Source organism: Gopherus evgoodei, chromosome 2 (assembly GCF_007399415.2).
Source record: "Gopherus evgoodei ecotype Sinaloan lineage chromosome 2, rGopEvg1_v1.p, whole genome shotgun sequence".
In the NCBI taxonomy this organism is placed as follows: domain Eukaryota; kingdom Metazoa; phylum Chordata; order Testudines; family Testudinidae; genus Gopherus; species Gopherus evgoodei.
In genome coordinates this window covers 176,827,004-176,849,268 of record NC_044323.1, presented here as the reverse complement: position 1 = coordinate 176,849,268, position 22,265 = coordinate 176,827,004, and the positions used below count along the sequence as shown (strand labels likewise).

At 41.5% G+C, this 22,265-nt stretch overlaps 1 protein-coding gene across 4 annotated transcripts in view; it reads right to left on the bottom strand.

Annotated features, from left to right (window-relative positions):
- The window catches only part of RREB1 (ras responsive element binding protein 1), a 154,637-nt gene that overhangs the window by 20,319 nt on the left and 112,053 nt on the right, over positions 1-22,265 (bottom strand). For all 4 annotated transcript variants that reach the window (XM_030552348.1, XM_030552347.1, XM_030552350.1 and 1 more), the window contains 3 exons: positions 21,738-21,877; positions 5,897-6,086; positions 686-3,431 (listed from right to left, as the gene is read on the bottom strand). In XM_030552348.1, coding sequence (XP_030408208.1) covers positions 686-3,431; positions 5,897-6,086; positions 21,738-21,877 — 3,076 coding nt within the window. The remainder of the gene's footprint in view (positions 1-685; positions 3,432-5,896; positions 6,087-21,737; positions 21,878-22,265) is intronic.

Below are 22,265 nucleotides of genomic sequence, written 5' to 3'. Positions count from 1 at the left end.
CAGAATAAAGTTAGAATAACTGAAAACTAGAGGAAAAATTCTCTTCTTAAGCATAACAGAAGAACTCCACTGATGTCAACTGAGGCTACAACTACACAGTGAACTTGGGGTGTGAATCACTGGCTTGTGTACACATACTTGCATTAACTCTCATTGAGCTAATATGAGTATAAATAGCAGCAGCAGAGACACAACAGCCGTGCCGTGTACAAACTGCCCGGGTACGTACGTGGCTCAGCTGTTCCTCTGCTACTACTACCACGAATATACTGCTATTTATACCTGAGCTAATGCGAGTATGCGTACTCAGAATCACACCCCTAGCTCATAGTGTAGACATAACCTGATTTGTGCCAGATCTGTACTACATGTAGGAGAGCAGAATTTACCTCTAGATATCCATGGATACAGAAGTTAGGTGAGCTACAATATTTTTGACAAACACCACAGTACACTGTTGTGTTTTCATACCCCAAAATAATGGGAATGGTTGAGAAGTCACAAATCAAAGAGCAAAATTATTCAGACTATAAGCAGGGGGAGATGAATGGATGAATGACACCCTTCACTCCCATCCGTCCAGCTAACATAGTGCGCTGAGTCTCCCAAGTCGTCAGAAAGTCTCTTTCAGGGAAAATAAGCTCAGTGACTACAATCTAACCATTACAGCATGAGGCTCTCTTACCTGTGTGAGTGAGCATGTGGCGCTGCAGGGAACTCGCCCACGGAAAGACTCGGGGACAGTAAGGACAGGTGATTTTTTGCAGGCAGTTTGAGTAAGCACTCCTCTTTCCTCTCAGCAGCTTATCGTCGGCAGTTTCTCTCTCGTCTTCACTTGTTCCGTTTCTGTCAGCTTCCTCTTTGAAATCATCAGTGGACTGCAGAAATGGACTAAATTTATTAGTGTCTGTGGTAGCTAGCATCTTCTCTATGCTAGCGAACTCTCCGCTTGACTCCAGGTCCACACCACTGCTCGCTTTAGGCTTGTTTTTCGTTCCTTTCTTCCTACCTCTTTTCTTAGCCAATCCAGCATCAGCAACATGAGACTTCTCTGGAACATTTGGATCTGCCTTCTGAGTAAGGTCACTGAGAAGGCTGGAATCTTTCTGGATACCCATTGTGATTGTCGCTTTTGGTTTGGAGTTCCCTGATTTATCAGAACCAGTGGAGCTGCTGGCTGCCTTGGGATTGGAGTCTGTTACCTCTGTTTTCAGCAAAGCAGGAGCAGAAGACACAGATGAAATGATCTGGGCAATGGAAGCCAGAGGTGGCAGCTCTTTAGTTACCGGAGGCTTTGGCAAAAGAGGTGGTGGCTTAGGCCTCAAGGGTCGCAGCAAGCCAGAGTTGCCAAGAAGAGCTGGAGAAATGATTGGGACAGTCAAATGCAAGGGACCCTTCAGTGTCTGGGAATGTTTGAGGGCTCCATTTTTCTCCACGCTCCCGTTGGTACCGAAGGCCAGAGGGGACTGCTGACAGTTATAGAGCTTGTCGCTATTCTCAGAAACTTGGTCTTGTTTCTTGGCTTCACTCTGGACATCATCTTTATCCTTCTTGAGGGCTTTGGGAATTGACAGGTCTATGGGCTCCATGGAGCAGTCATAGTGAGACAAGGAAGAGGTGCCAAACAGGTTCTCCTGCTTCACTTGCACCGTGCTTAAGTTTTTGTTCTTTTGTGAGAAGTCTAAGGGCTCGTCAAAGTCCATCGGGAAATTATTTGCAGGTTCAAGTTTGATTGGAACATGAGAAGGTGCCCCCCGCAAAAAGCCATTCTGTGATTCCAGGAAAGACGTGATGGACTTGCGGTCCATGTAAGTGCTGTCCTCCAGTAGTGGAGGGTCTGCCTGGTTCTCCTGCGGACTGCAGTCCACTGCCAGGATGTAGTTCTCTATCTCTCTCTCTTGCACATGTAAGTGTTGCTTGAGGATATGGTGAATGCAGTTTCGCTTGGCTGAGAAGGCAGTGCCGCACTCTTTGCACTCAAACGGCTTCTTCTTCTGGCAGCCGCTGTGAGTCCTCATGTGGATGCGCAGGGCGCGATAATGCTTGAGGTCCTCACCGCAGAATTTGCACACTGTATCAGGGGAGCAGAAAGCATCCACCATCTCTGCTGCATTGCTGGTGACATACTCAATGTTCTTTTCTATGTCCTTCCTGGTCACTTTGAGGTGCTTTTTGCGCAGGTGCCTCTCACAGTTGGCTTTCACTGTGAAAGGGTAGTGGCAAATTTTACAGATGTACGGCCTCTCTCCACTGTGCGTCCGCAGATGGCGAATCAGTGCTGCCTTGTCAGCTGCAATGTATTCACAGATGTTGCACTGGTAAGGGGAGATGCCCAAGTGAGAGCGAATGTGAGCCCTCAAGACACCAGAGAAGGCGAATACCTGGTCGCAGAAGCGACACGGGTACAAGACTTTCCTCATTGCTGGTGCCTTCTTGTTTGCGGCCCCTGCAATGATGGCCTTGAGGTCCCCTTCTGTGACCTCTTGCTTGATCTTGGCTTCCATACTCAAAGGCAACAGGGCTTCTATGATACTGTCTTGTTCCAGCTGGGTTTTCATTTCATGCTGACTCAGTGGCTCTGTCTTGGGCTGAGGGAATAACTGTGAAGGACTAGATTTGTTTCCTGATTTGGACTGCGTAAGGTGAGCCCTGGAAGCGGACTCCACAGAGTTTTTGATCAGCCTCAGTGGCGGCGGGGGAAGGCTTGGACTGATGCACCCAGGCGAGGCTTGCTGTGCACTGATCAGTGGAGGTGGCGTAGAGGTTGCTACAACTGTTCGAGGAGCCACCAAGGGCTTTGGCTTTAGAGGAGGCATATGCTTGAAAATAGACTGCACAGGGACAGCAGGTGCCTTAGAAAGTGGCGGAAGACTTATCTGAGGAGGAGCTGAAGAAGCCATCTTTAAGATCTGCTGAATGTCAGCCAGTTCGATGGCAGACTCGTTGGAGATGGGTTTGACCACAATACTGCTGTCGGGCTGAATGATAAAGCCCTTCTGGAAAGGCTGCAGCGACAGAAGCTTCATGTTCTCTTTTGTAGGCGGAAGGACCGAAAAAGAACCTCCCATGGAAGCAGCTTCCAGAGCAGACATGTTCAGCAGGCTAGTGCTGCCAGGTTCCTGAGGTAGGTTACTCTTCAGTGTTCTAAACTGCATTTCTTGGACCTCATCTTGCATAACCTCCTCCTGTTTGACAGGCTTGATGTCTTTGGTGTGCTGTAGGCCCAAGGACGCCATGTAGACTTTCTGGTCTGGGTTCTCCCCAGCTGGGGTCTTTACCTGCAGTTTGTGCTTTTCTTTTCCCTGATCAACCATATGGGTTTGTGTGTGCAGTTTGAGTGCCGAATGCATGGGGAATGCCTTGTTACACGTCTCGCAAATAAACCGATGAAATTCACTGATGCATCTTCGCAGATTCGTTTCACACCACACCTACAAGATAGCCACAAAATAACGTAACTGACCTAGTATTTGAATTATAATGCCTAAATATCAAACAAGCCTTATGCAGAAAAAGAAAACAAATTTTACTTCTCCCTCTCTCAAGAGATTGCAAATTTTATGGCAAACTTTCTTTTCCAGTGTAAACTAATCTTTTTCAGAACATGAAAATTATTATTTTTTAAATATCCCTTTATATAAACAATCAAATAATATCCACCAGAAGTTAACAAGTAATTTTATTAACAAAAGAGAAATTTAAAGGGGGGAAGGGGGACAAAAAAGAGGAGAGAGGTTTACAGCAAGTGAAGTTTATGTAAATTTATTGTAAAACACCTCGTAGGGGCATGTATGTAAATTCATGCATACTTTTATTAAGGTATATGTGAATTAAAAGTAGCCCTCAGGCTACTCTCAATGTTGCTAGTACTGCCCATGTGCGGCAAAGTTTGTCCACTATTATTTTATACATTCCAGGCTTATTCCAGGACACCGTTTGCAAACAGACAGAGGGCTAGCACTATGTTTACAGAATCTACATTTTTGTTTATTCTGGTATCCTCCAGGGCCTGCAACTCAGACAGGCAGGGATAGCAAAATAATGTTTCTAAAAAGACAACATAAGTTTATGCCCAACAATTCCTCACCCTTTAAAGAAAGGTAAATTCTATGCAGAATCCTGGAGAATGCTTAGATTACATTTTTGCATACTTAAAATCATATGTGTGAGTGTGTATATAAAATATACATGTAGTGGTGATAATTATGCGATAAACTGCATTAATATGAACCTATGACTACATCATCTGCTTTCTGCCTACTAATCCAGCTCTTCCAGGACTAAATCTAACTTTTCAAACTCCTGAGCAATTTAGTAATAAAAATAATAAAATAAATCAACCTGTCAAAAAATGTTCCCTTCTTTCCTGAATGTGAAATTCCTTCATAAAACCCACACCAATCTGAGATGCAGATTGGGACAGTCCTGCACCAGTGATAGAATTTAAGTCTACTACAGGAGTAGGCAAACTTTTTGGCCCAAGGGCCACATCGGGGAACAGAAATTGTATGGTGGGCCATGAATGCTCACAAAATTGAGGTAGGGGTGAAGGAGGGGGTGTGGATGAAAGCTTTGGGGTGCAGGAGGGTGCATGCTCCATGCTGGGATCGAGGTGTTTGCAGGGCGGGAGGAGGATCAGGGCTGGGGCAGGGGGTTGGGGCATGGGAAGAGGCTCAGGGGGTGCAGGCTCCGAGCAGTGTTTACCTCGAGTGGCTCCCGGAAGCAGTAGCATGTCCCTTCTCTAGCTCCTAGGTGTAGGCACGGCCAGGAAGCTCTGCATGCTGCCCCATCTGCAGGCACTGCTCCTTCAGCTCCCGTTGGAGTGTCTAGGATCTGAAGAAGGGACATGCCACTGCTTCCAGGAGCCACGCAGTGTGGACCCGACCCTGCGGACTCAGGGTCGAGCCACATGGTACGGCCCTGACCAGAGAGGGGCCGAGCCGTGTGGTGCAGCTTGTGGGCTGGCTTAAAATGGCTCGCAGGCCAAATGCGGCAAGTAGTTCGCCCACCCCTGGTCTAGTATCTTGCAACCCGCCAGAACTAGAAAACAGAGATTAATCCCGCTGGGAAGGAGAGATTACCAGCTTCCTAATGGGGCAGTCACTGAACCTGGATGGTCCTGAAGTATTGGACTTTTAAGTCAGGACCTTTCAGTATACAAAATTCTATTTCAGGTCTTTTTTTGAGAGGGACTATAAATATATTAATTTGAATGTTCTTCTCCTTGTGAGCCCTCTACATTTGGACACATGGTAATTAAGGCAGGTGGGCTTTGCAAGTAGAAGGACATAAACAAGATTTCCAGTGCAAAATTTTACAACTCAAAAATATTTACAAAATGCTTTTTCTGTAAATTCTGTAGTACGTTCAGAATTCATGCAGGTATGGGAGTAGTGTAAAAGTTTTTATAGCCACACATTTGGGGGAACTGTCTAACCTCACCCAAGGTGTCGCCACGCACAAGTAATATAAATTTCACAAACTGACAAAATCTCTATACCACACCAAAATGTGCATATAAAGAGCAGAGCAAAGCCTATCATGTATTCCTGACTCTATCATGTGTCTTTTATAGGTATTTTAAATGTGGAACAAAACTAATTTTGGGGGGGGAACTGAGGGGAGGAGCAGAGATTAATTTTTAACAGCCCCAAAAGTTTTCCTTTAAAAATAATTATAAAAAACCTTTAACAAACTAACCTAAAAGGCATCCTCCAAGACGCCACTTGAGATCTAACATTGAGAGGAAAATTGTGGAATCTAAAAAGGTTGAATATGTTCTATAGCTTTCCACTAAACCTTCTAAGTTAGTCTCTGCATTACCCAATACAAAATCCTTCAATTAATTCAACAGATAAGCATGGCTGCAATTTTCAGAGCTAGGGATATATAATACCTGAGAAATGCGGGGAAATTTCCTACAGGAGAAGTCTGTGAATCCCAAATCATGGAAGCCTGCTGGAATTGAAGGATTGTTCTGAATGAAAGGCTTTCCCAATGGGTCTCTTGGAAGCTGCTTGTGAATAACTGCATTATGACGCAGCAAACCCCGATGAGTGCGAAAGGTAATACAACAAGTGTCACACCTGGAAAAAAAGGAACATAGTAAAAAGTCACAGAGTGATTTTAAGTGTAAGGAGAATGGTCATCTCTTTACACTGGACGCGGTGTCTTTTCTGTCATGCTAACAACTTGGTAACAGTAAATAAAGTTGTGGCCCATAAAATGCTTAGCAAAACAAACAGGACAGTTTTTAATCACAGTCACTTTCTACCAGCTTCTGGCTAGTACAGTAAGTTCACGGGAAGTTCGAAGAATGCAGCACATGTAACCTGAATGTCACATGTTAATGGACAGTTAAGAGAGACTCCGGACCACAGCATGCTGACACTGTTCCCATTGTCTCAAACAATCTACTTTGATAGCTTTATGTTGTTTAGTTTAAGTACAAATTCTGGGACTCAAGTGCTATAAAATCTTAAAATTGTAGTTGTGGGGAAGGAAGGGATGAGAAGTCAAACTCAATTCAGCAAGCACCAAAAATCATATACTAATAGCCTTTTTAATTGTTGTTCACTGTACTACAGAATTTCTATTGACCCTATCAACAAGCCTCTACGTATGAAATAGCAGAAACTGTTTTATACTCCACATTGTCATACTTTCATTGGTTTTTCTAAAGTTACACCACTACCTCAAACTTTCTTTTATAGTAGAGCAGGGATCGGCAATCTTTGGCATGCAGCCAACCAGGGCCAGGCCAGTTTACCTGCCGTGTCCGCAGGTTTGGCCAATTGTGGCTCCCACTGGCCGCAGTTCACTGCTCCAGGCCAACGGCGGCTGTGGGAAGGGCGGCCAACACATCCCTTGGCCCATGCCGCTTCCCACAGCCCCCATTGGCCTGGAGTGGTGAACCGCGGCCAGTGGGAGCCGCAATCGGCTGAACCAGCAGATGCGGCAGGTAAACAAACCGGCCTGGCCCGCCAGGGAGCTTACCCTAGTGGGCTGCATGCCAAAGGTTGCTGATCCCTGCATTAGAGTATAACCTCTTTGAAAAAAAGCATCTGAAGCAGATTCAAAAGTCTCATATCATACACATACCTCTCATAGTCAATGTATCCCAAAGACTGACGCAGGAGTGAACACATTTCGATACCACGCCCACACCAAACAACAGCAATATTTGCACAACACTGACATGCACTATAAATGTCACATTTAAAATTCAGTTTTCAGAATGCAGCAACATTTAGACAGCATGCCAAGATCAACTGTAAATAACTTGATTAAATATATGGTATCCTAGATTTATACCATAAAGAAGAATTAAAATCTCAACAGTGTAAATACACCTCTACCCCGATATAAAAAGTGACCCGATATAACAAAAATTTGGATATAACGCGGTAAAGCAGAGCTCTGGGCGAGTGGGGCTGCGCACTTCGGTGGATCAAAGCAAGTTTGATTTAACACGGTTTCACCTATAACGCGATAAGATTTTTTGCCTCCTGAGGACAGCGTTATATCGCGATAAAGGTGTGGTAAGCAAAACATTCACATTGAATTCAAACAAAGACAGATCACTTCTATCAGCAGTACCTTGCCACTATACTTTCAACTTTGCATTAAGATGTCAGTTTCACAGACGCAAATGCCAATGAATAACAGTAATTTAGACCCTGCCAGTGGAAATTTTATTAGTAATATTTGTACATTAAACCCTATTCTTGCATTCCTGCTATGCTGTGCTCTAGAGTCAGGTTTTCTGCAATAAGAGACTTACTCACAAAACAAACAGTGTTCAAGTCATTTGTCCCTTAAACTGCGCATAAGAAGAATTTTTTTGACATCTGCCATTACTAATACTGCAGAATCCCATTAATGAAAAAAGCGTTTTAAAAAAAATCACTAGCTGGTCTTCTAACCTGATTTCTGCTACACCTTACCTAAATGCATAGCAGTTTTACTGAAAGCACAGTAACTGTCTTCAAGGTAAGAAAATATCCTGCAATTGGAAAGACAAAGTCCTAAAACAGTCCCCTTCTGTCCTGACCCCTAACTCACTGCCACTGGTGCTCTTTTTATCACTTTGCAAACTTTCGTGGAACATTTTTTTTTAAATTCTTCTCTGAAAATAAAGAGATAACCAAGTCACCCACAAAGTAGCTGACCTCATATTCCCCAAGTGCTGAAAGAAATGAGTGTGAAGTATATAACACACTGCTTTTGTTATCATGCTGTGTAGAAGGATAGGACATGATTATTATGCTCTTGAGTTTTAATCTGCTTTATCTCCACTGTCAGTGCACTTGCATATTACCTTAATAATTACTGCCACAATTCTGTCTGCATTCAATTAAATATGGAATCACGCACATTTACAAAGCAATTGTTTACTTCAAGGGCTCTGATAAATGTGATGACAACCTTTGGTCATGCTAGAGAAATACCTATGTGTTAGAGTTCTTAATATCATAAATTTGCAGCTGTTCTGTTACTAGGTCTGTGATACCTGTTATTCTATGATGTAAAGTTTTGTGGTTTTTTTTTGTTTTTTTTTTTAAACTAAACAAAACACCAAAACAAATCCCATGTGTGAGACCACATGGGAAGGACGGCATCGAGGGTTAAATAATTACCAAAAGAACTTGTATAAACATAGAGGCATAAACTCTTAGAAAGGATGAAATGTCAAACATGAAAGCAAAAGAGTGTCATCAGTAACTTTCCATGGTGCCAGAACAGAGAAATAAACTTTAAAGTATTGTATGTATTACTACATATGGTTCCATGGCTTGCAATACAACTTAGCTACTTTGAAATTAATGTTAGTCTGCTCAGAAAGTTCATTCTGCCGTGTCTTATTATTATTTATTTGTACTGTGGTAATGCCAGTAGTCTCCAATCATAGATCAAAGCCACAAACAAACACGTTTGATAGAAATAAATTTTGTTTTCTATACACTCTATCCTTTCAGATACAATATATCCTAAAGCACACTTTATAAAGGGCTGAGTTAAATACAGGTAAGAGATGTGCCTGGAGGCAAACACGGCAGCTATTATGCACTCTGCAATAGCTCTGACACAGCTCTTTGCATTAAAATCTGTTTTACTGAGAGGCAGGAAACAGAGAGCATAGAGTTTCCTTTTAGTATTTTCAAATGGTGCCATAAATTCTTTAACTACCACCTGAACAAACTAAATAGGAATAAAAGGGTCTTCTCTCCATTTAACGTGTCATCACAGCACAGCTAATGGAGCAGCAGTGCCTCGTACAGTACCACAGCATCTGGACAGAACACAGAGTTCTGGAGGGAGTGCTAACAACAGCCAGTTCAGGCTGACACCTCAATGATGCATTGCAGTCCTACCATCTTATGCCCACTGTGTGTGTGATCTATACCGGTTGCCTTTATTCTGTCCTTGTTAGGTTTTCAGGGCTGCCCAGAGGATTCAGGGGGCCTGGGGCAAAGCAATTTTAGGGGTCTCTTCCATAAAAAAAATTTGCAATACTGTATTCTCGTGGGAGTCCCTGCAGGCCCCGGGGGCAAACTGCCCCACTTACCCCCCCGGGCAGCCCTGTAGGTTTTAGAGGTCTTGTCTGAAACAATACACAAGAGTTTTCCTTTGAGCAGAGTCCTGATAGCTGTCTGTGCTCTCCTACACCACCTACAGTCTTAAGGATTTGCAAGTATTGCCTCGTATTGGCAAGAGACCTGGTTGAAAAATGGCAAAAGTTTTCCATTAAATGTTAAAAAGAAAAAAAAAGTAGAAAAAATTTTGGATTTTCACAACTGAATTTTCTTGCTCCCTTCCTTCTTCCACGCTGCTGGACGGGGAGAGAAAGAGGAAAGAAAAAGGTCACATGATTTTTTATTTGGTTGGAAAATCCTTTTTGTTCATTAAATGTTTTGACAAAAATTTCATGACCAGCTCTAGTTGGCAGGCAATATTGCCATTGCTACGCTGGGTCCTAGGATGTATAAATCACTGTCCCTTGACTGAACATCTTAAAGCACTATTGGAGCTGTATGAGACAGTCAATACAGTGGAGACAAAGGCATGCCCTGCTCTCCTCCCTCTGATGAAACACACAGATTCTCTTGTGGTTCAGACTCCTCCATCTCACAGACAGAAACAAAGGTTCAGGCAGTGAGTCAGAGAGGAAGGATCTCAGGATTTAAATCGCAGAGTGTAGTGAATAAAAATTCTGTCTCACACTCAACACCTGTTGACATGGCTTCAACTTAGAAAGCTGAAATAAAACCGGCATGAAAAGCCATCACCCAGAAACTTTTGGAACAGCCTCTGTCAGCCAGAGACACTTAACTCCAACAGGCCACTCCTAATGCCTCCAGAGCTAACTCTTGGCACCTTGTTTCTAAAATGCTCTCCAAGGACAATGAAGGTCATTGTAAACCAATTCCTGATGCAGAACAATGCAGATAGAGCTGTAGGCTCTTAAGGTCTCCCAGGATTTGCAAACCTCACTTGGGGTTGTCAGTCTTCATTACAGATTCAATGTATAGCCATTTTGCCCAACATTGTGGGTGACAGTTTTTTCATTAACTGCCAAGGACCTCTGAACTCTTTGTGTACAATTAATTTCGTTTTCAATGCAATGGCACTACAGCTGTACAAATGAATGCCAATTCTATGACAAAGACATACAGATATTGCTATACTTTATATTGTAACTGATAGGGGAAGTTTCAAATTATACGGGTGATTGGTCAATAACATACTAAATATCTTCAGATTATTCCATTTTAAAATAAGTTGTCAAGTTTGACAATACACCACACTGTACTTTTTTTTTTTACATTTATTTCATGTGTTTAATTTAGGAAGCCAGGCCTTTATCTTTTTGCTTTATGGACAACATTATCTTTCATCTTTTAAATGAAAAACCACATACAAATGCAATTTTTCTATCTGGAAACCATATTCCTAAGAAGTAAAGAAAATAGTTTAGGAGAACATTTAATGTTTTTTAATCTGTGCTTAATGGCTTTGGAAAGAATATGAAAAGTCTGACATGTCAAATAAAGCATTTGAAACACATGGCAAATGTCACAATGAATAAGAAACTCATTACAATCGAACAAGTATGCCTCATGCCAATTGCCAAGTCAAATAAGGATGGGACGATTACCTAAAACACAGATAAAAGTCCATGAAGGATTTTAGTGGTGTGACACCTGAACATCTGAAAGAGGTAAAGATGCTGTATTTGCAAAACAGGTTTCTAGCTGTACTTGATGTAGGCTGGAATTGTTTTAGAATTTCCTAATGTGCTGTAGTTTTCTATAAATATGAATGCAAAGTGAACTTTATCTCTGCAACCGAATAGCCTTCTCCAACTAGAGGCAACTAAGTGAACAAGAAAAAAGAATAGTTGCAGTGAATCCGTGACTGTTTCATAATGGGCCTCATTTTCAATCACCTTGCACCTTGTGCTGTCATTCAGATCTAAGCAAAGTGGGTGTAAAACACTAACATTCTCATCTGGTAGCATTTTATACTTACTTTACATTGGTGTAAAATGCTAGAGAGGGGAGAAACAGGCTCCAGAAGTTACAAGTGCCAACCCATAATGTAGATGTGAAACATCAATGTAAATTGGGGTTGACTTGGAGCTTAATCCTCCTCTTTGTGTCAATGCAGCATATCTACATTATTATAGTAGGGGTTTGCAAGAGTAGTCACACTGGTGCAAATTATCTTAATGCAAACAAGCCCTAAATTTACAAATGTGAGGAAGAAAATGTATCATTTAAAGGAGAATGCCGGTGTGGAAACAATAATTAACACTTTCATGTCCTTTTGAGAAGAAGTCAACTCTGGGTAGCTTGCTCATGAGGCAAGCCAAGATGTGTAGCATTTATGACTAAAGTATATATGCAAGAGAGGTTTACATAAGCAGGGCCTAGTCATTATCTTATTCTCTGGGCTAATTCTAATTTGTCTGCAATGTAAATAACGTTTTAACAACAAAAAAAATGGAATGGCTCTCTAAAACAAGATGCAGAATCACCTTTATGTGTAGTTTACTGTAATTTTTAAGTAAAGGACAGTACAGGAAAATAGCAGATTCTAATTTGAACTCTTACAATTTTCAATGTCAGTAATCAATGTCTTACAAATTCTAAATTATTATACCTCTACCATTCTGTTATTGAGAAATTAAAACAAATACTAGCCTCTGCTTTTTAAGACCTAGATTAAAGCAATGTTGAAACGTTCCAGAAGCTTAAGCTTCTGGATCTATAGCAGAAGATGACTAAAAAGTAAAATTCTCAGAGCTGTGTGGATCAAAACAAAGCTGATGTGCAAGTATGGAAGCAAACAAAAGCTATGTTAATTTCCAGTTTCCATTTAAAGCAGGTTTAAAAAATGCATGACATTTTTCCATACCAATTTTGCCCTTTTCTAGCCAATATTTTAAGTGACTGTCATTTAAATTAAAACAAACTAGTTATAAAAAACAATCTACGACAGAATCCTTAACACAAAGCTACACTAAATAAATCACCCAGCTCCTCTCACTTGAATCCCCAATGTGTCAGTATTCTAAAGTTTTAATTCATATGGCATTGCTCTGTTTTCTAGTTCACAGCATCTTTAGGATTAATGCCATCTTTTTTAAGGCCAATTGCAAAATACCGTGCTGGCATTTTACAAGGATAATGGAACAAGGTAGGGAGGTTACGGAAGATGTTGTGTGTGGATGTGGTAGGAGAGAGAATGATTACGCCTTCTCATCTAATTTCTTACTTCAAATGCAAAGGTGGGGAAAGGAGTGCAGGGGAATCACAGTTCTAACACTGATCATTTCAACTGTGGAGAAGGCTGTAATAACCCCCTCCCCCCCGCTTTTTTTTAAATTTAAAATTTTCACATTTTGTCTGTAAAGTCCTTATCAAGTGACAGACATTTCTTCTTGAAAGGATTTCATTGTTCACATTTTACATCTCTTGCCTCCTCTTCTAGGGAGAGATGGGACAGAAGAAGAATGAGTTGGTTTATGCTGTTTTTTAGCCCCACCCAGTTGCAGACATTCAACTCCTTTCTGGACAACCCCCTTCCCTCCCCTGCCTTCCTACCCACAGCCCTGAAAAATGATGTCAAACAGCTGCTCTAATCTCTTCCAGTTGCTGGTAGACAGAGTGATGGAACAGTGGCAGCTCTCTGACCACGGCTGCTGTCTCCCACTCAGCTACAGTCACAGATGTCTAATACGTGCCTTCCCTCATTCTCTACCTTTCCAACAAGACAACTCCATCTTTTTTAACCCAGACTCAGTGCGGTATGAACACAGAGCAAAAGCCTGAAAAATTTGCTTATTAAGAGTTAGTACAAAAGCTGTACATTACAATACTACACCATGCAAAAATGCACAGAACACAACGCTGAAGAGAGACGTCCCTTGTATAGCAAGGGAGGTTTCTGACATAGCAGACTAGGCCTCTAATGCAAGCAGCTCTAGTTAAATCAACAAAGGTGGGGCTTTTATTTTAACTTTTCCCTCATTCTCCATGGCCTGTTCTCTTTTGCTTTTACTTCTTCTCCTTCCCCTTCAACCTCCTTCTTCCTCCCTCCCCCGATAAAAACAAAACAAAAAAACCCACCCCCCATCCCACCCCCGACCTTGGATGCAGTAAGGCTGGAACCATTTCATCAGACATTCTATTTATAGGATGATGCTTAGCAAGGGCACAATGCTATGTACATTCCAAACGCTGCACATTACTCTTGCAGTCTGGACCAATGTGTAGAAGCGTGTGCAGCTCTGATATAAACCAGGGTGACGTTCCAAAGACAGTATTTTAGAACTTGCTGGTATGCAGCAGAGTCAGTTTCAGCATTAATATATCATGATTCCCATACTCAAAGTAACTCAGGTGAAGCTGACCATTACCAGATAAAATCACAAGTTACTTTTTGAACAGATTACTCGGTTAGTCCCCAGACTTTTAAAAAATAAGGGGAGGAAAGACTTCACATTTCTGGCAGCATCTTAATGAATTCTGTTTTCTAGCAAATGACTGAATTTTGTAACGTCAAGACAGATTCTGACATCTCTACTCGGGTAGAGATGTGCCTCAGTCTGCAAGTGGCCTCACTGATTTCAATGGAATTATTTATGGAGTAAGGTACTACTTAGCATGAATAGGAGGAGATAGAATATGGCCCATAGTTATTTGTACAACAAAAAATGTAGCTCATTTTCTTATAATTAAGTTTATAACTTTGGCCCTACAATCACAGAATATCAGGGTTGGAAGGGACCTCAGGAGGTCATCTAGTCCATTCCCCCTGCTCAAAGGAGGACCAATCCCCAACTAACACTAAAAGATAAGCATCAAGAAAGCTGCTTGACCGAATCACAGAGCTAGAGCTACACCTGACCAGAAACAATTTTGATCAGTTTTTTTTTAAAAAAGAACTACTACTACAAATGTACCAAATTTATAGGGTTCAGCACCAAATGGCCACAAAAATCTTCATTTGCACATCACACAGATGGGTAAATGTACAGACGTGCCTATGGGCACACAAATGCAATTTTACCTCTTGCACTCTCCTTTGAAAATCCAGTGCTTTGTGTATCACAATGTTCCTTTCAAATACCCAGTAGTTGGATATTTTAAAAAGCTTTTGCAGAAATTAACAAAGGATATTTGCTACAGAAAAGGGCCCCAATAAATGTTCTCTCTCACTACATTACTTAGGAAGGAAGCAGATCTCTCTCCAAGAGCTGGTCTATACTAGAACTGCTCTCTGTTGATGACAACAGGTGTCAGCACTGGGTGCAGCTGAACCTGTACTGAACATGGCTTGCCCTTGCCTGTACTTGCAGCTAAATCATGCTCAGTACCTGTTCAGCTGCTCCCCTGCTGATGCTGTCACTAGCACCAAGTAGTCTTTTTAATCCAACAAACCCTGGGAGACGGGATGGACTAGAACACTAACGACCTGCTATACCAGCCTCAACCCCTTCCCCCCACACCAAGCTCCTTTCTGTAGTACACTCAGCACGTCATCCTGTTTCTATTCTCATAACCAAGCTAGATATTCAACACCCTGTGAGATCCTACACAGCTTCACATAGGGGATGTCCTCTCTGCATCCCCTCACTATCTGATATCCTATCCAGCAGCTTCAGATTCCCAGGCTCACAGCATATTGAGATTCCTGATGTGAGCATGCAGCCTCTATGTCTGAGCAGGACTCAAGTGATCTGCAGAACTTCCTCGTTCTTTTTTAAATAAAAACACTAGAGTGCACTGTAGCTAAAATCCTAGTCTGTTCTGACAAATCAGCACCAGGACAGATGCTCTAATAAACCTCACCTTGTTTTATTACTCAGTTTTATTTTATTTGGTCAGTGAACAGATGCATTCTCCAGCTTGGCTGCATGGGTTTTTGTTGTTTTTTTGTTTGGGTTTTTTTTTGTTTCCTTGAGATCATTAGGAATTACTTTCCGCCACAGTTTATTGTTTGCTTACAGGACTTACCAGTATGAAGCCAGCCTCTGATCTCAGTCACATGGGTGACTCAAATCAGCCCATTGGCATTACTCTGGATTTAAACTGGTGTAAAGGACATCAGAATCTGGTTCGTTGTTTCTATCAGCAGGACATTGTTTAAACTCTTCAAGCAAGCAGCTCGCGTGACAGAACAGGATGTCAGTGAATTGAACTGACAATGGCATGCAACTGACCCCTTTGGCTTAAAGCCTTTAGCTACACCCTGTCTAGTAGCAGTTTCGGGGGAGGGATAGCTCAGTGGTTTGAGCATTGGCCTGCTAAACCCAAGGTTGTGAGTTCAATCCAATTATGAATCTGGGGCAAAAATCAGTACTTTTGGTCTTGCTAGTGAAGGCAGGGGGCTGGACTCAATGGTCCCTTCCAGTTCTAGGAGATAGGACTAGGTTGGGTAAACTATTCTCACTAATGCAATTTAAAATGATGACTATAATTACAAGGGTGGAATGGCAGGGTTCTTAACTTGCTAAAACCAGAGGGAAGGAGTCTGTGGGTGCATCTATGCTGGAATATTTCATACCTGTCCTCCAGCACTTGGCAATAGTGTATGTCCTTGTGTATAGTGGGCTCAGGATTATTCCGCACAATGTTATGAAAGCAATTTTCAGATTTACAATGTACTGAAAAGGCTTAGACCTGATTTATGCTTGCACAGATACTAGAAAATGGGCATGAAACTCTATAGTGTTACACAGAGCATGCGTCTCTGGTATTGCGTGCTACTTCAGGTGGCAGCATCATGTAAGCAGACAAACACAGAAGTGTGGATCTTGGCAAATACGTAAATTATTTTCATCAGCATTTTGTTTTCAAATGCATTTATTTTGTCATTTTAAAGTCTACAGATATACTCTAGATAAATATAAATGATTTGTGATCTTAAACAAGTCTTTTTGTTGTTGTTTACAATCATTTCAGTGCACTTTAAGAAAATCCTACAATTCAGTCTCCTGGCTAGTTTCTTTCTTGGTTGCTGATTAAAGGAACCATCATAACAAAGGGCAAAAATATACTCCTGTAAATGTGAAATAGTCTAGATACTTTTAAAAAGTTTCATGACTTTGTTTATCAAGTATAATTTTGAAAACAAGCACAGAGGCCGTTTCACCATGGCTTGACTTCAGTGGGACTACTCACATGCTTAAAGTTAAGCACTCCTACAAGCTTTTGCAGGATTGAGACCTGATACTGCCTCTCTGTGCAGCATCCTGCCACCTACAACAGGTGTTGCCAGGAAGTGTAACAAACCCAGCCTGACCTGAACTGCAAGCCGGAGCCCATCTCTGGGATACAGGAACTGATTTCTTCCTCCTATGTGATGTCATACCACCAGGATTCCATGGTTTGAATACAAAAGTTCAATAAGTAATTATTCTGCTTAGACAGTGCTGGGAACACCACCTAAAGTTAGTATTTTCCATTTTAGGCAAATCTAAGACCCAATTTTCAGCTGCTTAAAACTTTACAAAACTTTCATTGTTTGGTCTGAAATTTTCCTTTGCCTGGTGTCTGCCTCCAGCTGAACTTTTTGTGAAAAGTTTTCGAAAAATGGATCCGCTGATAAGGAAAAACTGACATCTTCCCAAACTTCATTTTCAGAATGTTAGTAAGTGCTCACAACTGTTTTGTTGAGACACTCTAGCACAGTGGTTCTCAAACTTTTGTACAGGTGATCCCTTTCACATAGCAAGCCTCTGATTGCAACCCCCCCCCATTATAAATTAAACTTTTTTATATATTTAACACCATTATAAATGCTGGAGGCAAAACGGGGTTTGGGGTGAAAGCTGAGAGCTCAAACCCCCCATGTAATAACTTCATGACCCCCTGAGGGGTTCCAACCCCCAGTTTGAGAACCCCTGTTCTAGCACATCCATGACATTTGAAATTTGGCATGAGGTGTGTTGCCCAAGGGTGCCTTCACTACCTTTCTGAAAATCTATCCAAATTTGGCTGACTTATAAGCGTAATAAAAATAATCTTTTTTAAAAAAATCACTGCTCTGACACTGTCAGCAGAAGTTTGTAAGATTTCATCTAAGAGCCTTCTACAGTTACTAGTTACTCCATTAGCTCAAGTAGTAAATGTCTTTACAATGGATTTAAAGTTCACAAGCCTGCTGATAACTCATGGGGAACAATATGTTCCACATCATGGAATTTCTATTTTATCAGTTTGCTGGGGTCCTGTAAAGAAGTTCAGAGTTTATGATCCTGCATTTAAAGGAACTGTCTTGAATGGCCCAAAAGAGCGCATTTTTCAATCAAGTTAGCTCAGTTAAGCTAGTTTTTAACAAAACAGAAACGCTCTCTGAAGACTTAAGATGCAGGCCAACACATCTGAAGCCACAAGAGCTCTTCTCGCAGCTGCTGTAATTAAATAAAAATATATATTTATTGTAAAATATATCTAGAAGGCTTTTGATAGGTGTTAAAAGCTGGCCTGCAGAATGATTAGCCCCTCCCTCATCTCTGTTCTGAAGAGCGAAAAGAGCGTTCGGGGTAGGGAAAAGGGTCATTGTGTCCCCCTGAAGCTGTGAAGAAGGAAAAATTAAAAGCCCTTTCAACTGCGGGTACAGGTAGAACTGAAGACGACGGAGAGGGGAATAAAGGCTAACCTTTGGTTAGAGTACAATCAAGTGAAGAGATTTTTGGTGTACATACTTTAAAAAAAAAACAAAAACCCTCACACTTTATGTTAAGCCTGTCCTATTGTACTTGCCAAAGGAAAGAAGAGAAACCTCACACACTGCCTCTAGAGATTTCTCCTCAGGAAATCCTCATGTCTCATACTTCTTGAGTTTTGCTGGTGCTGCTGATGCAGTCATGAGTTGTCCATCAGGTGACATTTACAGGCATTTTTCCATGTCTGACAGCAACAGGGAGCCACAAAAGATTCCAGAGAAGTAAACCTCTGTGTGAGATTTCTCCTTTTCCCTGTTGGCTGCGTAGCATTTCTCAGTTCAGCTAATTATATCAACGCTCGGATACAAACTCACCAATATAGCTGGAGCCCTGCAGAGAAATCACTGGCTTCTTTAAATAATCGAAGCAGGGGAGGAAGAGGGTAAAAAAAGCACTGTTGTGCCACCTCCCACTGATAATGGACACTGCAAGACAGTGAGACAATGTTGCTCTATCCAACTAATGTTGCTAATTAGGGTGTGGCTTCCAGAGAGTTCAATGGGATGAGAGGCTACCCAGGGAGGTTAATTCCATGAAGGAGCTGCACTACCTCAAGCCAATTGTTAGCATAACAAAGGGCTCTATTTATTGCCCAAAGGGTAGAGCAGTTCTTACCGTAATTATCAGACAAAGATGCAGGATTTAAGATTTTACATAATCAAAAGGTACTTTCCCAAAAGGAGCTCTCCTCACATAATCAATGGATTAAGTATTGTTTATTCTGCTGTAAGTAAACAATGAGGTACTCACAGCTCTGAGGCTTTGCATAAACAAGCAGCACTCAGGAAGACGACTGTCCTGTGTCTCTTTCTTTCATTTTGAACAGCTAACCCTCTGATTTAAAGCTGGGAAGGGTAAAGGCCCACCCTGTAAATTACAATGTCTTATATGCTGACCCAGAGGCTACAAACCACTGGGCAGTGTTCCCTTTCCTAATTCTTACAAGCAAAAGGATGTGAGAGAGGCTCTGTTTACACAAGAACCTTTCTGAAAAATGACCTGCTGCTGCTAACACCAGTGCAGCGCTAAATCTACATGATATGGTGATTAAAAACCACCAGCAACATTTTTCTTGTACAGTGTTTATGCCTCTGCATCCACTAGGAGAGCTATATTGGTGACCTAGATGGTGGGCAAAGGCTAGTGCACTCGGTTTCACAGCATTTGTATGTATGTGGAGGACAGAATAGTCTTACAACAATAAACACAGACTCTGAAAAATCAGACAATGTGGGAAATTTTAAAAATAAACAAAAAACGTAGTCTACTATTGGGAAATTTCCCAGATCCCAATAATCGATGGCCAGTCACTGACGCAAGTGCCTCAGTACAGACCCCATGTATAGGCAAGGAAGCCATGGTTTAGATTGGTAAAGTATCACTGTGTTTCAGGCAGGGTACACCATATTTGTCTTTGTCTAGACTAGGAGAAGTATGCATTGCTGCAGCTACACTGGTGGCAGGCCCTTGACAGCCTCAAGGATTTTTGCTTTTAACTTAAGACGACAAATGAAAGCGGGTATCTTTTGCTTCCCTGCACTGCAGTGACAGCACAACCAGCTGCTATGGCTATCACATCCATGCCCTTTCCCCTTGTTTTTGTTTTTTTTTAATTAAAAATCTCTAATTTGATTAAAACCTAATACTTCATGGGGGACCAGTCTGCTATATTGGGCCAGCCCAGGTCAAACAATGCCCTGGGGCTTGTCTAGACTAGGATGAAAGGTGGGTTTTTTAAACATGTTAGCTCGCGGCGTTTCAAGGTTAGCTGGCCAAGGTGAGCCATAAGCACTAGCATTTTAGAAAGTGTTAAAACATTTTACAAATACCCCTTTTATCCTTCTGTGGATAAGCTCTCAACCAGCAGCCTCACTCCAGCACATTCCCACAGAGCCTGCTCTCTGTATCTTGTAGCTAAGGAAACTTCAGTCCTGTCCAGGAAGCACAACTGCACTAGCGTGAGGAGTATAAATGGGACCAGCGTGAGTCACTACTGCCAGGCTACAAGGAGAGCCTATCCCCACATGGCAGCAGATTACGCTGCTCCCAAGGCAGGGGGCTGGCTATGCTGCTACCTTCTATCCATTCTCTGGAGCAACAGAATCCATCTTGCTCAGCTTAACTAAGTACAGGCTCATGAAGACATCATGGCTCCATACAAGCTCTAGAACTGAGCCATCAATGACATGCTGACTATACTGACATGCTCAGTTACCTGCTCAATAAGTGCATTCTGTGGAGTGATTATCTCAGCCCTCCTTAGGCAGGAGGAGGAGGGGAATATATAGAATACTGGCAGAAGCATCATTTGCTATTTTGTACTATGTATATTTAAAATATACTGGACTTATTTATTAGTAAACCCTGTTTAAAGAATTAACACTGTTTTGCTGGATTAAATTTAGAAAAAAGCACTTCGCCCTTTCCCCCACTAAGGACTACAAATACTTGTGATTCCTTTTAAGCTTCTTTTATATATTTTGACAGAGTAATATCATGATAGTGTGACTATGGATAATATCTGATGTGATTTTAAATTTATTTGCAATACAATCTATCTGATCTAACAAAAAGTTTCACTCCAAGCCTGCCCCGCACCATCCAGTAGAAAAACAAATCCTCAGAAACAGAAATATTTTCAGAAGGGTAAAGAGTCAAATCAACAAAGGTGTCCAAATACTTTGTACATGAGATGCTCTTCAAATATAAACTTAAGATGCAGTCATTGCTCATGAGTTTGATTTACTGATGTTCCTAAAGGAGAGATATTTGATTTCTAAGTATTTAAACCAGACTTAAAATCTGTATTATTTATGCCCTCATGCATTTGGATTTACCTTTTTCTGTTATAAAAAACAGGAAATGTCACAGCAATCACTCGGACAAAAAATTAAACCTTCTTAACCAAATGAAATGACAACAAAAAAAATTGTCTAACTGTAAATTTTTCTTCCTTTAACCACTATTTGATACTTCACATTTCAAAAGGTAAAGGAAAAAAAGTGTACATTTTTGGTAAGGTCGCTTCTCATACATGGGGATTCCCCTGCCCATATTCAATCTAATTTAAAATAAAAATCATTTCTTCATGACTGGCTACTATAACCATCCTCTCCATCCCATCCTTCTTCTTTCCTCCACCCGTAAAAGAGGGGAGTCAGTTAGTAATTAACACTTATAACAGGTTTTCAAAACTCTCTGTACATAGAGCTGGTCCAAATTTTACAAATTTCAAGTTGTTTTTCCATCAAAAATTTGATTTTTGACAGCTTCCTCCCCTGCCCAATTCATGAGTTTTTCCGAACACTGAATTAAGCATCACAGCATCCCTGTGAGACAATCTGTACTATTCCTCATTTACAGATGGGGAACCTGGGGCAGAAGGGTTAAGCAACATGTTCGAAGCCACAAATGGAGTCCGTTAACAGTGTAAAAGGTGAAATGGAACCTCCCACACCCTCCTCTGTTGACAGGGAGCAAGTCCAAGCCTATTTCTTACCTCAGTGAGGTATCTGGATGGGTCTCCATATGGGTCTCCAGCCCATACTTGCATACGAATTCTTTGAAACACACTGGACAACGATAAACTTCCTCCTCAGCCTTCTTCTCCACTTCACTGGATTGAGCCTCCTCGATAACCTTCAGAGAGATGAAAACACCCGTCACAAAGACTACACTCAGTGAGCCAAACATGCAATCCAGACAGAGTCTTTCTGTCACAATGTACTAGCCCATGACTTTGCTACAGGCTACTGAAAATGACTCACTCCAGAGAGACACAGACTGCTGCTGGATCAATAAGATACATTAGCTAAATGTTGACTAGTCCTTTAGAACGTACGGCTGCATCACCCCAGATAATCATCTCTTGTGAAAACTAAACCATTTATAAACAACTTTAACAGAGAAGAAAAGGCGCACGTGAGATGTTCAACTCTGCTGACCATTTAACTAGCATCATTACCCCTCCCCCATCACAAACCAGGCTGTCAGTCTAGGTTATTTATACCAATGAATCACTGCCAGC